Source organism: Geospiza fortis, unplaced genomic scaffold (genome assembly GCF_000277835.1).
Source record: "Geospiza fortis unplaced genomic scaffold, GeoFor_1.0 scaffold172, whole genome shotgun sequence".
In the NCBI taxonomy this organism is placed as follows: domain Eukaryota; kingdom Metazoa; phylum Chordata; class Aves; order Passeriformes; family Thraupidae; genus Geospiza; species Geospiza fortis.
In genome coordinates this window covers 8,884,257-8,898,891 of record NW_005054309.1, presented here as the reverse complement: position 1 = coordinate 8,898,891, position 14,635 = coordinate 8,884,257, and the positions used below count along the sequence as shown (strand labels likewise).

At 43.0% G+C, this 14,635-nt stretch overlaps 1 protein-coding gene across 2 annotated transcripts; it reads left to right on the top strand.

The window, feature by feature from the left end:
• The first annotated feature begins 3,700 nt into the window (after positions 1-3,700).
• Positions 3,701-14,635, top strand: LOC115947689. 2 transcript variants are annotated; one of them, XM_031055501.1, is made up of 7 exons: positions 3,701-3,773; positions 9,213-9,363; positions 10,605-10,698; positions 11,681-11,799; positions 12,352-12,494; positions 13,032-13,229; positions 14,502-14,635. In XM_031055501.1, the coding sequence occupies exons 1-7, from the start codon at positions 3,748-3,750 to the stop codon at positions 14,611-14,613; spliced, it is 843 nt and encodes a 280-aa protein (XP_030911361.1). In that variant the 5' UTR covers positions 3,701-3,747; the 3' UTR covers positions 14,614-14,635. The 2 variants fall into 2 exon arrangements, 1 of the variants encoding a protein (XP_030911361.1); XR_004081545.1 differs by lacking the exon at positions 3,701-3,773 and having other exon boundaries at positions 9,224-9,363; positions 11,681-11,794.

Here is a 14,635-nt window from a genome sequence, read left to right as displayed (position 1 = left end):
CAACCACATAAGACCAATCACAGATGCACCTGTTGCATTCCACAGCAGCAGATAATCAATGTTTACATTTTGTTCCTGAGGCCTCTCAGCTTCTCAGGAGGAAAAATCCTAAGGAAAGGATTTTCCATAAAAAGATGTCTGCGACAAGACCTCATTTCAGTGAGGTAAATAATGGCAGAAATCATTAACCAGGAGTGTTGGGTGCCACCATCTCCACTTGGGATACAATCATGTTTTCTCTTTCATACAGGCAAATGAAGAGGCAGTGAGTTATGTCCATTATTTCTTTTGAAAAGAAAGTTTTGAGAAAGAAAATCTTGAGATGTTACTTATTTGCACTTTCCTCAGTGTCAGATTCATCCAGAAATTGTTGACCTTCATTTTGTTTAGAAAAAGGCAGATTTAATACTGGTATAGGCCTCTCCTAAACCAAACAAAAATGCTTTCTTCATTCCATAATAATCTTTTCTTATAGCTTCATCCAAAGATTGTTAAACCAAAGAAAGGCTCACTCACTCTTCAGTGCCAGGCATTGTCATTATGACTTTCAAGCCATTGTTTTTCCAGAAGAGAGAACCAAATTTCAGTCCCTGTTGCTTGGTTACAGCCCCTCCAAGCCTCTTGGAACCCATGGGTTTGTAACACCTCAGAAAAGCAGGCAGATACAGTTTTCCCTTCAATTATTTATGCAGCTAGTTGTTGATTCCTTTTTGTCTGGTGACCCTGATGAAATGTTTCACTAACTCCGCTCCTCCTGCCCAAGGCTTTATTCTGTTGTCCTTGGCTTTTCCCTGGGAATGCTCTCCAAGTGGGAATCAAATGCTTTCCTGGAATCCTGAATGGGCAGCACAGAAAGGCAAGTGTTGCCTGGGTAACTCAGCAAAATAACCCAAACCTGTTGGTTGGAGTGAGTGTGCAGCTTGCCTGCCGAGGCACAGAGCAGCACTTGTGCACCAAAAGTGAGCTCCTCTTCAGGGCCATGCACATCACACCACTGAAACACCCCAAGAAATTCTCTCTTTCTAACTGAATAGTCCAACACGAATGCCCTGGATCCCTGGACATATTCAAAGCAGGTAAGATCAATAAAAGTTGGCTTTCTCCTGGTGCTGAAGTGTTGTTACATGTTTAGGTCTGATTGTACTGGTGCCATGGACCTGATGGCTTGATAGCAACAATTTGTATCAAGTTAACACGAAAAAAAAAAAAAAGAATTTTACATAAAGAACATAAAATTATGTCAATAATTTGATTTATCCCTGAATTAGATTTATCTAAACTGATTTATCCCTGAATCAGAAAAATGTTATAATAGAGAAATTTCTTTCAAGTATCCTTTAACGATGATTGGAAAATGTCAGCTCAGAAACTCAGCAAGTAATTGCAGACTTTAAAGCCAGACTGTTCATCCAGTCTGGTCTTAACAAAGTCAGTGGCTGGGAATCCTGTGTGAATGCTGACCCTGGGCACAGGAACAGAATTTCTGCTCCCACAGTGCCAGGATTTCATGGTCTGAGCATCTCAGTTATTTCTGTATAAAAGGAGGAGGGATAATATTATTTCCTTTCTTCCTACTCTTTGTCTGTGTGCTCTGTTCAATTAGAGCACAAACCCTCTGGAGCAAACTCTGTTTTCCTGACTTTCTGTGGTGCCCAGAACAACGGGGCCTCTGGTGGCCTACAGCAGTGAGAATAATTGGGATTGTTTCTGTCATTAATCAGACCACAGGATGAGCTGGATTCTGCCCAGGTCCTACAAATTTCATGGACATGCAGGGAAGAATCCAATGGGACAAAAAAAAAAAAAAAAAAAAGTGAGAGACACAGGGTTGAGAGAGACACCATGCCCACCGTGTATTTACCCAATTCAAAGACAAAATTACTGCTCAAAATTAGATAAAGTTGGAAAAAAGATTTCTTTCTTGCAGAGCTGAGGACACACTGCTGAATTTCTTGTCAGAAGCACATTTTTATGGGCAGGTTGTAAAGATCTGAAAAATAGTGTTTATAATGGAAAGGCCGACACCATGTAAAATATGTCGTTCCTCTGCAACAGCACAGAGATAATTTTTCATGGGCTTTATGAGGAATGCATTTGCCATAAAAGATCTGAAGCCCATTAGGCTGTGATGGGGACCAATACCTTTCATTTTATAGACAGAGGAAAAAATGGTAAGTAGAAAGGCCCCAAATTACAATCTTGTTTGATTTAGATATTAATTTCTTTATTCTTAGCAGACAGAGAAATGATTCGCTCAAGTGACCTGATGAATCTCTTAAAACCCTGTCCTCGCCCACCCAGTAATAAACTCAGTTCTTAGCACATAAAGTTTTAATGAAACCTGGGTGGAATGACTACTTTGTTAAATTCCACATAATGATCTGTCAGTTCAACATTTGGAACCACGGAATGCCTGTGCATGGAGCTGAAATTCTCTAATTACCATTATTCCCCTCTGCTTTGCTGGCATGGTGAAATTTGCCAGCAGAATTTCTAAGAGAAGGTTTTGGAGCCTTCAGCAACCATTGGGGAAAGCACAGACCTTTCTGTGTAGAAAGACCTTATAATGATCAGCCTTTGTAGTGACCTAAAAGAGAAAAGAGAAATGTGAAGGAAAAGGAAGATAAGGAGTAACTCTTCTGTGAAGAAGCTGGCATTTCCAACTGAATATCCCCAGGCAGAGAGGATTGTGTGCTTTTCCCACATTGATTTTAATCTATTTACCCCCTCTTATTTCAGGAGAGAGCCCAGGAGCTGAAGTGAGGAAGGGGCTGTGCCTGTGGTGTGGGAGTCACAGATCAATAGGGCACAATTTACAGCTCCATTGTAACCTTCCCCCAAAACCTGGGTCCCACCACCACTGTTGGAGCTTAAAAGCCACCTGGGAACTTCAGCAGGGACTAACCAGTGCCCACAACCACACTGGGCTGCTGCAATCCCACCCTGGAGTCCTGCCAGCACCTGCACTTTGTCTGGGTGAACAAACAAAAATCAAATGCATTTTGAAGGGAATAATTCACTGGGCCGATTCTCAGAACCTACAGCTTTAATGGTCTAAGAAAAATATAATATAAAAACAGACACAAACCCGGCCTGTTGGCTCCCACCAAGAGAAGAATCTCTTGTTCTCCTTCTCAGCTGCAAACCTGAAGAAGGAAGCCTGGAAGATGTTCTTAAAATGGCTGAGCATGTTCAAATGAGGCAAGAATGCCCAACGGAGCAAAGAAGCGCCCATAAAGAACCTTCCTGAACATTACATAAAACCTGAGCCTCTTTTTATCGAACAGATACATTAATAAGGAATTTAACAAGCCACTAATGAAGCAGGAGATCTTTTAGGCAACAAAAATACAAACTTCAAGAGGGCAAAACTGTGAAAGGAATTGAAAGCGAAGCGGTCAGCATGAGCAGACCAGAGATTCAGGTGGATGATCACGTATCCTGCTACAGGTATCACCAACCTATCTTTAGGCACCTTCTGGAAAGGCAGCTCACTGATACCAGCTGGATCAGCCCAGGAATTTGTTTGATGTGCTTAAGAGGTTGGTAACAATAGCTCCTAAGGTGACGGCGGCAGCAGCGTTGCGCGGTGACAGCGTTTCCTTGGAGACAGCGAATCCATCCATCGGGATCCCAGCAGGTTCCCCCTCTCCAGAGAACCTGGAACTCCCTCCCTGAGCAGGGCCAGAGATGGGAAGATAAGCCCTGCCTGTAGACAAATAGCCCTGTGCAAGATGTGAGGATTTTATGCAGCAGCCAGACATGTCTGAAAGGTAGGAGGGTGCAAGGAGACACGAACCTGTAGTCATTGCTTGACATGCTTTGACAACAAAGATAGAGTTACAGGATTGAGTGTCTTTTTAAAATGTACCAGCCTGTATTGCTGGAGGAGATTGCTGTGCAGGGAAAACAGGAGCTCAAACAGAGCTGTTTTTCTTGGTGTCAGTGCCTGATTGCTGGAAGGAAAAGCTGTCCCAACAAAAATGTTGAGTTTGCTGTGAAAATGTGTGGATTGAGATGTGGGCTTTGTGTTGGTGCAAGCTGGATCCATGAGGAAAATGTTAGTTAATATGCTAAGAGTGTATCATTATGGTGATGGGACCTAATTAAGTTAATTATGTCTTGGGGGGGGGCAATTTTATGAAGCATAAAGCAAGATAATTGATGCTACAGCTATCAGCAAGGATGCTTTGTAGCCATAACTTACAGGTGTGTTTGTCACTAAATTATGCTCAGAAGAACTGCTTCAAAATGTTGCATAATGTCTCCTAAAACTCCTATAAAAATAATTGAAAGGTAATAGAGCATGCAAACACTGTGTCCATATCTTCTACTCTCCTAAGTTCAGAGAGTTCTTATAATAAATGTTTGCATACAAGCAGAGCTGCTCTGGAGCAGTAAATTGTGTGCATTTGAAATGAAGCACAGCCTGAATTCTGAGTTTGCCATCTCTTAAATACTTTCACAAGCTGTGCTGGTAAGTTATCCCTGCAGTTCATTTATGGCTTTGGCATTTGCCATTGACTGGGACAACACAAATAATTGGGTGTTTGGAACCTGTGAGTGTTCACTTATGCGTGCAGGTGGTTTGGGCAGGTCCAGAACCTCTCTTAGAGCCTGCAAAATCAGCAGCTCTCACCCAGTCATACAAACCCTTTGCTTTGGGAGGATTTATTGCTCTTAGTTTCTCTACTTTGGAATTTTTTTTTCTATTCCTTCAAGATGATCTTGAAACACATTTGATTTGGTTCCTTCCTTTAGAATGGTGCACATTTTTCACTCCCACAGCATCAGGACTGAATGTTCTGAGAGCACTTTGCTGCTAAATAAGAACCTGACCAGAGCTCACTGAGCTCAACCACAGGAGCAGGGCCCCTTCCATCAGATGTGGGCTGTGATTTGGTGGGAGGCAGCAAGCACCACGGGAATCCTGACTCTGGATATGTGAAGAGTTATAAATAACCCTACTACTTGTTCCCAAACCTTTTATCCAGCGCATTTCAGATTTAAGGGGAAAGCAGCTGGGGCTCAGTGGAAGGTAAGGATACTGATTCCTGAAAAGCAGCTGGGATAAGGCTGTGAGAAGCTAGACGAGACCCCAACACTGCTCAAAAGGCTGGGACAAAAAGCCTTTCAAATCCCAAATGCAAGAGTTTGCTCATAACCCCTTTATCCTCACTCCTCTTTAGCTGAGCTCGCATTTTTTGTGCAGCAGAGCTGAACCTGAGCTGCAGAGTCTCAGATGTTTGTTTGTTGAGGCTGCTGTTCCATCAGGAGAAAGGCTTTGACTGACACTCCTTTTTTAACAGCCAAATAGCTAAAATATACACAGGAGGGACTTTTCACTGTTTCTCACTCAGTATCTTTCACTGGTGCAGTTTCAGAGGCAGCTCAGCTTCAGCTCTTCAAAGTCTTTTCGTGGCTTTTAATGTGTCCTGCACTGAAAGGCAGCTGCATTCAGAGGGGCTTGCACTGCACTCAGGAAACCTGGAGCACCCTGAGCTCCCTGCAAACCTGGCCAAGGTGTCAGTGAGAGCAGAACCTTTCCCTGAGCTCCCTGCAAACCTGGCCAAGGTGTCTGAGAGCAGAACCTTTCCCTGGGCTCTCTGCAAACCTGGCCAAGGTGTCAGTGAGAGCAGAACCTTTCCCTGGGCTCCCTGCAAACCTGGCCAAGGTATGTGAGAGCAGAACATTCCCAGCCCCTCAGCTGACACTGCCATGAGCTGGGCTTTGATCAGGGAGCTCAGCAGTGCAGGATTTCCAGGGTACAGCCTGATATCTCCTCAGTCGTGCTCTGAAAAAGGCTGGAGCTGCCCTGTTCTCATTCCTGACAGTTTGAAAAACAGTTCAGGCACTGAATTCCTCCCTGGGACTTCCACTGAGGAGAATAATGTAAAATGCAAGGGGTTGGCCACGAGTGCTTCCAGTTACCCCCCAGCCTGTGCTCCCTCTTGTCAGCTCTCAGGGAGCACTGCAGACTCCAGGGTGCCTGCAAAGAATTGTTTGGTACAGTTTTGTGGGGTTTTGTTTATTACTGAGATGAAAAATAATTTTGTAATGATTTGGTGTCAGCAGCAAAGCTGTAGCCAAGTTAGGGCCAGCCTCAGAAATCAGGAGCTGGTCACACAGAAGATTTTTTCCCCCGATTACCTTTTGAAGTTTCCTTTCCAAACCTCTATTACAGAATTCTTAAAATATAGTCAAGTACCTCTGCTTAAAAGACATCATAAATAGTCCCCCACAGCCCCCAAAAAGAGGGAGAATGGAGGAATGCAATTGCCACAGAGGGTTTCCATTAGTGAAATTAATTCTTCTCTCATAAGAATTTAGGCCCATGATTTATGTTAACCACCAATTTCTCACTGCGGGCGAAGTGAGAGGAAATGACTCAGCCTGGACAGACATCATGAATCTAATTTTTTTCCCTTAATGCTTGACATAATCTAGTGTGCTGCTCCCAGAGGTGTCATTGGAGATTCATATCCAGCCAAAGGGCCTCACAATCAAGGCAGGAAATTTTGTTCCTTTCATGTATTGTGAGATCTGTAATTGCTTGGAATTGCATCCTGCCTCCTTCATTGCCACTCCTTTTGCATCAATTCTGCAGCAAAACAGGAAGGTAAACAAAGCAAGGGAGGGAAAAGCTGTGTGGCACTTGGTGCTCCAGAAAAATCTCTTGTGACATAATCTGGGGGTCCAGCTGATGCTTATTAAACCCAGGCAGTTCTGAGATGAAAGATGTTTCTTTCTGTCACTCCTTCCCATGGAAATCTCACTACCCACCTGACTGGGGAAGTTGTATCCATCACATATTTATTTTTTCCTGGAACTTTATGTTGTACTTGCCATCACCAATGCAGAGTTTTGTGAGTGGGTTTCCTGCCAGGAGATCAGAATAGATATCATGTTCAATGGTTCAGCTGAAATGTTTTATCCCACATTTCCAGGGGCTGGGAGTGCATATTCCTGTCTCAGCAGAGGAGGTAGTATCTAGCTGAGAGGAAGGTAGGTTTTGAAAAGTCTTGCAGTTATAAATAGTCATTTGAATACATCCTAAAAGATCACTTCCAAACTGAGCAAAATAACAGATCTTTTTCTTAAATACAAAAGAATTTCTACAAATTTCTTTGCTCTGATCTCATTTAACATACAAGGATGTAAAAGCAGAACATACAGCAAGATAGAGCTAAACCAGAATTCCCAGCACTTTTTTTTTATTTTCCCTGGGTTTTTTACCATTTACCCAAGGTAAATCCTCTTTTCACAGGGCTGCTGTGAGTGAACTCCTGCTGCTCCCCAGCACACATCCCCCAAGGGGCTGCTTGCCTCCAGGTGACCTCAGAAAGTCCCTCAGTAAATATCTGTTATTTTCTAAAATGCTGAGCCCACACAGCTTCCAGGGTGTCCTGGTTTAGGGCAAATTTGGTAGAGAATCTCCAAAAGGGGCCCCTCCAAAAGGCAAACACGGTCCCTGCCCACAACTGGTTCGGGAAGGATTCCTCGGAGAGAAGTGGAAAGAACCTGTTTATTTAACAGGCAAAACACCCCCCCAGTGCACAAAATGAACAATACCAGATGACAACACTCTGAAAAAGATGACAAATTCAGAAAGTCTCTCTCGGGGGTGCTCGCTCTGTTCTCAGTCCCTCCGGCCTGGGGCAGCTGCTGCCCAGAGTAGGCCCCGCTAGGCCACAGGCTGCAAACTCCCGGGGTTCCCAGGCCCCAGGCCGGAGCAGGTTCAAATAGGTCCAAAAAAAGGAAAAGAGAGACAGTCCAGGAAGAAATTTGGACTGTTTAGCTAAACTAGCTAATGAGCAGAAACAAAAGCAAGCAGAAGCAGAAGCAAGAGCAAAGGAAAAAGCCAAGCAAAAAGCCAAAGCAGCACAATGTACTGCCCTGTCTGTGTGTCCCGCCAGCCGTGGGGGAGCGGCTGATAAGAAACCAAAACAAAACTTTCACCCTTCAGAGCCAGTCTTGAAGGCACAGAACATGAAATCCAGCATAAACAGCGCACACAAATGGGGATACAAGCATCATAACGTCACCCTAGGACACTGGGAGTCACCTACAGCTCACTGGGGCTGCTGTGACCCCATTAAACCCCAACATGAAGCAGAAGGGAGCAGAGCAGTTTGTCAGGGCTGCTCCTGCACTGAGCTCACCAGGACATCTCTCCTCACCAGGGTTTGCCAAAAATCTGTCATTGTGCATTTCAACCAATGCTCTGCTCAGCCTGTTACTCCCACTATGAGACCTTCCTTGCCTCTCTCCCCAAACCATTTTAAAGCCGCATTTTTTATTCTGTTTTATTCTGGTTTATTTATTTCTGCTCCTGATTCCAGTGGTTTTATGATGCTGAGGCTCCCTGGCAGGAGCTCCCCAAGCCTGTAGAATAAACATCAAATTACAGTGTGCTGGATGCACACCCTGACTAAATTAAATCATTGTTTTCAATTGTTCTGTGGTAAATTCCTAAATTGCAGCTGCCAGCCTGCAAATTCTTCAATCCCTCTGAAGCACAATTGGAGAAATTGCCCCGTTTGGGGTGTATAAAATGTGACTTTTAAGTGTTCTTAGGCAAGGGACTAAGAGAGCACATGAACACAGAGCTTCAGGCTGAAGGTTGGACTTGGTAACCTTGGAGGACTTCCCCCTAATGATTCTATAATTTGAAGACTCTATTGAAGAAAATTCAGCTTTTCTCCAGATCTCTGATGTTCTAGGATCTCCAGACCCTAGAACATATCCAAGAAACTAAAATAAATACACTAATATTAGTAAAACAATGAGTTAAACCACATGTACAGTGGAATGAAATAAACAACTGAGGTATCTTTCCATGCAATCCAGATCCATAAAAGCAGGGCTCTCCTGGGTGGAAGGGAACAAACACATCATGCTGTTGGACAATTTCAGCTCTTTCTTTTCTCTAAAACTCAGTTTTTCTAACAAAGTGCCAGGAAATTCCTCTTTCTGGTGTTTGGAGACACCTGTGAAAGGCTCCTGTGTGTAAGGAGATGCAGCTCAGGTGAGAGGGCTGCCCATGGTTTGCCCTCAGGATGTGGCTGCTGCCTGCTGGCAAGTCCTACCCCCAGATATTCTCTATTTTCTGTAATTATTTCCTGTAGGTATTTTCTGTAATTATAAAACAACCCAAAAATATTTGCATTTCTCTGGACAGAATCTACACTGGCTCAACATCTCCTCTCTAGTTGCTCAGGTCTGACTACAAGCAACCAGAAGTTCTTGAGCTCCTACTCCTCCGGCTGCTCCATCCTGAGGGATGGCCACAATATTCTGCCAGTTTTACCCCAAAATAGAGGAACCCTCGGGCAGAGCTGGGACCCCAGGCTCCCTTTCCCAGTAAGTGTTGGGTTTCCCAGTCTGATTGCAGGTTTGTAGAAAAGAGACATTGACAACACCAGAGGAACTAAGGCAGAAATCTCCTCCTCAGCTTTGAAGAGGATTTCGTTTACCTCCTTTTATCCTCCAAAACTGGGGTGGAATGATGTTGGGAAGGATGAAAGTTTGACAAGAAAATCTCACAGATATGTGTGCTTAGCAGAAAGATTTTTAAATGTAGAGTCTGATGAAGGAATAGAGATGGAAGCAAGTTTTGATATAGAAGGAAAGAATTGCTGAGCCAGTCTCACTGGATAACCAAGGAGGCAAAGGATGTGTTAGATGGAATGGGTTTTTATGGCTTAGAGCAAAGGATAAACCCACCCCAAACAAGAAGAATGTCTTTACCAAGCAGAAAGAGAGCACAGGCAAACAAGTCAGCAAATGTTGCAAGTAGAAAAAAGGTCTCAGAATTTTCCACTGCAAGAAAACTGAAAAACAACTTCTAGCTTAAACTGTAATGTACTGACTTTTAGTGATTGGGGAGTAGTGACATGAATATGGTAATTACAGTAGTTATGATAGGCTGTAGATAAAAGTTAAGGTATAGATTGGTTCTACTGTGTTAAGATGCTCAGCAAAGAAAAGTATATCATGCATTGTAACCAAAAGAAAAATAAATAATGCATTGTAACCAAAAGTCTATAATGCAATGTAACGAAAACCAAAGGGTCTCCAGGCCTGCCTGCAGCTGGAGCTGACAGCTGTAGGCACAGCTCTGTCACCCACCACCCTGGCCTGTGTAACTCTTGGATGGAATAAACTGCATTTTGTATACAATAAACTGCATTTTGTATACAATAAACTGCATTTTGAAGAAATGAGGGATGCAGACTCCACCTGGAGTTCTGCATCCCTCATTTCAGCTCTTACAGAATATAAACAGGGTTCTGTTCTTTGGGGTGAGCTGTGGCAGGGGATTTGCCTCAGCCTTTGAGCACCAAGCTGCAGCTCTGGGCAGGGGGATAATGAGCCCTGAGGAGGCTCCCTCCAATATTTGATCCAATTTATTGGAGTTAACCAGGGTGAGCTGTGGCAACCTCCACTGAGCTGTGAATTCCCACAGCATTCACCAGCTCCTGCATGTGGCTCTGATTGGGGCATTTCTGCTCTAATAAGGCCAGAAATAAGAGGAAAATGCAGTGCCAAAACCTCAAGAGCTTTTACTGATTTTTATATCTTCATTTTTCCCTTTTTTTAAGCTTCCCTCTGACTCCTTCAAGTACCTTGGCTGGTGTGACATAGAGGAACACAGTGTGCGAGGGAATCAGCTCCTCTGCCCCCGAGTGAGAGAAGGTAAAGATCAAAAACACACTTTGACATCTCAGCCCTGACTCCATCGAGTGAAAAAGTGCATCCTTAAAAGTGATGAGCTGAAATCCTGCCCCTTTTCAAAAGAATGGCAAACTCCAGGATTTCAGCTCACAGTGCCCACGCTCGCTTTTATTTTTTTAATCATTAGGAAATTATCCTTTGTCATTTCCAAAATTAAAAACAACTGCCTGAACTGCAAATTGAAAATTTTTGGTATTAATGTGCTGCTGATTACTTCTCTCAGAAGTTGATTAACATTTGACTGTTCAGAACGCAGTAGCCATGTGCCAAACAGCCAAGCAAGAGGGAAACCCTGCAAACAGTGGCACATTTCTTGTATTTTAAGACTAAATTGGCTCAATTGCAATCTACAGACACACTCAAGAACAGATGGGTTTTAAAATCCAGTATTTGCATGTTTGGGAGTAAACAGTGGAAGATTTCCAGCCAGTCCTTGCTTTAATCAGGAATTTGAAGATGCCCACAGCTCTAGACTTTTCATTAAGACTTTACGCCTTAGTGTGTGTGTCTCAATACAAATGAGGTTTGGAGTGGGGCTGTTGGTTTTTGGCACTGCTCTGGAAACTGAAACATTTTCCTCTCTCAGGACAATCAAAGGCTAACTCACAGTATGGCAAGGAATAAGGAGAATGTTAGAGCTCAGGTCCTTATGAGCAGCCCTTCAGAAATGGTTTTCATTCTGATCTGTAGCAGATCTGTCATTTACCAACCATGCACAAAGACTGCAGATTGCTGGCTGAATTATGGGCCTGGGAATGGTAGAAAAATCTTCCCATTAATTTAAATCTCAGAAGCCTGGAAAGTCACACACCTATAATATTATATATATTTCTTCATTACAGAAAACTCCCAGCAATATATATATATATATATATTCTTCCAGCAAGTGACTAAGTGCCAGTTCTGTATCAATCCTCAACTGTAAATCTTTTTCTCTGACCAGGACCCTCAGAAGAAGAGCTGTTTTTCAGGAAAGAAGAATATACTCTGAAAAGAAGAAGACAAGTAACTGACGCAGAGAAATGGGAAAAGAGGCTGCAAGAGAACTGGGAAAACTGTGCTGTAAAACTTTCTCATTAACACTTTGGACTGTAGCTGTAAAGAAGCCAAACAATCATGTGCTGGCTGCTCACTGCATTTAATAGATTTAAACCTGTGATAAGGAAGGTGTCCCTGGCTGTGGCAGGGGGTGGAATTGGATGAATTTTGAATTCCCTGCCAACCCAGCCCATTCTGTGAGGACTCTATGAATATTTAAATCTGGCTGCTGCACAGAACATTGGTGCCAGCTGAGTTTAGAGGCCAAACCAAAAAACCACAACCACTCAGTCCTGCTCCCTCCCACACACTGGAAACCCCACTCATGGAGGAAGGAGGAGATGGACACTCAAATTCATGCTTGAGAGATGGTTTCTTCCTTCCTTTCAAACAATTAAGTCTATCACTCTGATTCTGAGGTGGATTTGGCACTTGGTACCACCAATTGTTTTAAGAGCAGCAGCATAAAATGTATTCTCATTTTGACTACCTCTGACTGATTCTATATTTAATGATATAGCTATTACAAAGCAAGGGGGGGAAAAAAGTGATTCCTCTTATTTTTTCCCTTCCCAGGAGCTGAACCTTTCCTTCCAGGACCTGGGTGATCTTTACCAGGTGGAAAACCTCAAAAGAATCCTCCGCAGATTAATCCGGGTGGAAAAGCTTTGGCTGGTGGACAATTCCCTGACAGACCTCAGTGCCATAAGGTTGCCAAGGTAGACAAAATGTCCTGCTTCTATTTTTATGTAATAGCCCAGAAATCAAAATTTTCCTGAAGTGACAGCTGGAGCAGGCTCTTGAGAGCTGCCAGATCTGCTCTTGGGGGGTGCTGGAGTGAGAACCCAACAGTTCATTGCTGAAAATACCCAGTGAGGAGATCACATCACATCCCCTTTATTCCTGGGGAATAATTAATGAGTCCAGCCAGCTTCAGGGAGATCTGTGCCAAAAGGGGAAGTTGTTGCACACAGAAGGAATCTCTGTGAAGAGATGGGGGAGCACAACCCAAGCAGAGATGCCAAGCACGACCATGAAAACTATAAATTTATTTTACCATCCATCTGTTGCTACTCTGCTGTTGTGTATTTAGGTGTATGGAGAGCTGTAGTATTGAGAACAGAAATAATGATGCATCTGTTGTACAAGATAAAGAAATAAGGGAATAAAATATAACCCAGTGTATAAAACCCATCCCTGTTGTAGGGGTTCTGTCCCAGATGTGATAGTGATGCCATACACTTTGTACTTTACAGATGCAGAGAACTAAATGTAAATAAAAACCACTTTACATCCTTCAAACAGCTGCCAAAGATCCCCCAGATTCAGCATTTATCTCTTGCTGAAAACAACATCATGAGCCTGAGCGGGATTTCAGGCTTCAGGCACACCCCACTGGAATCCCTCATCCTCAAGAGGAATCCCTGTGAGTTCCAGGAAAGATACAGACAGCTGTAAGTCTGACCCTCTCGTGGCTAACAGAAGGGATAAACACAAAAAGATGTTTGTCAGAGTTTCAAAGGAATGGGATCTCAAACCCAAGGAGCTTTCTAAAGAAGCTTTTCCTTTTCCTGTGGTTTAATGCTCTAAAATGCTCCAGGAACGTGGGTTAGTGAGCTATTATGTGATAAAAGCCCCCAAATATTCAGAAACTGCCTATGATGCTTTTCAATGGCATGACTGGAACTGAACTAAGCCCATGGATCAAGTTTAGAGAGAGTGAGCAGGGCAGATAAATTAGATTCCCTTTTATTAATAGAAACTACCTATTACTCAAACTCTCTTCAGCCTCCTTGCATCCTTGGTGGGTTCTGCCTCAATTGCATTACATGTCAGAGCTGGAGTCAGGGGGATGTCTTGAAAGATGGGAGCAAAAGCAGCAGAAAATCAAGTTCCCTTCATTTGATTTTTCTGGATTCCCCCTGTCCCTTGAGCAGCATTTGGGATGGGCTGGAGATTTAACAGAGCAGCCTCAGACACTGGCAATGGAAATTCCAATCCAAGGCATCACAATCCAAGAAATTCAGGAGAATATAATCTATTCTAAACCTCACTTCTTGAAAATCTGCGTGGTTGCATGTTTTGCCCCACTACAAACACAGCCAGGTGTTGATATTTTGAAGATAAACCTTGCAGAGTGTGTCTGAAATCTCCTCCCATCGTTCCTGGGAGGGGGAAAAAAGAAAGGAGAAGTCTAAAATAAATGTTTAATGAAAACCTTTCTGAGTTTCCTTTAGCCTTGTGGGCATCCTTTTGGCTGCTGATAAAGGCAGAGGCAGATATCAGCATGGAAGGGGAAAAGTATATTTTAAATGATTGATTTCACCTTTTGTTTGCATATCTACAAGTCCAGGAGAACAAAAGCAGAAAACCACCTTTTAATAATTCCTAATTGTGTTTCTGCTCTCAATCTGCCAGTTCTTAGGGCAATTAAATATTGGTACTATTTGGTGTAACTCTGGTATTGTGTTCATTGTCAGTGTTGGAAGACAGATTCTTGAAGTGCTTTATTGGGTCTGAGGATATAAAGGTGGTGCAATGAGAGTTTTAATTAGCTCTTTATCAGATAAATTCTGCACCAAATGACAAATCAAGATTTCCAACCCACATCTATTTTAGATATGTTTGAATCTACTGTTGCTTTTTTATCAGTGCCTGTTTTGTTCTCAACATTTCCCAAGATTATTTATCTCAATTTCTGTTCTTTTCTTTTGTCTCTCTTTAAGTGTGTTCTCCAATTTGCCAAACCTGAAAATACTGGATGGTATCCCAAAACTGCCAGAGGACTGCTCACCCCCTGAGGTCAGGTTTTTTTACAGAATGTGTACTATACTCTAGCACAGCATTTTTGTAGGATCTC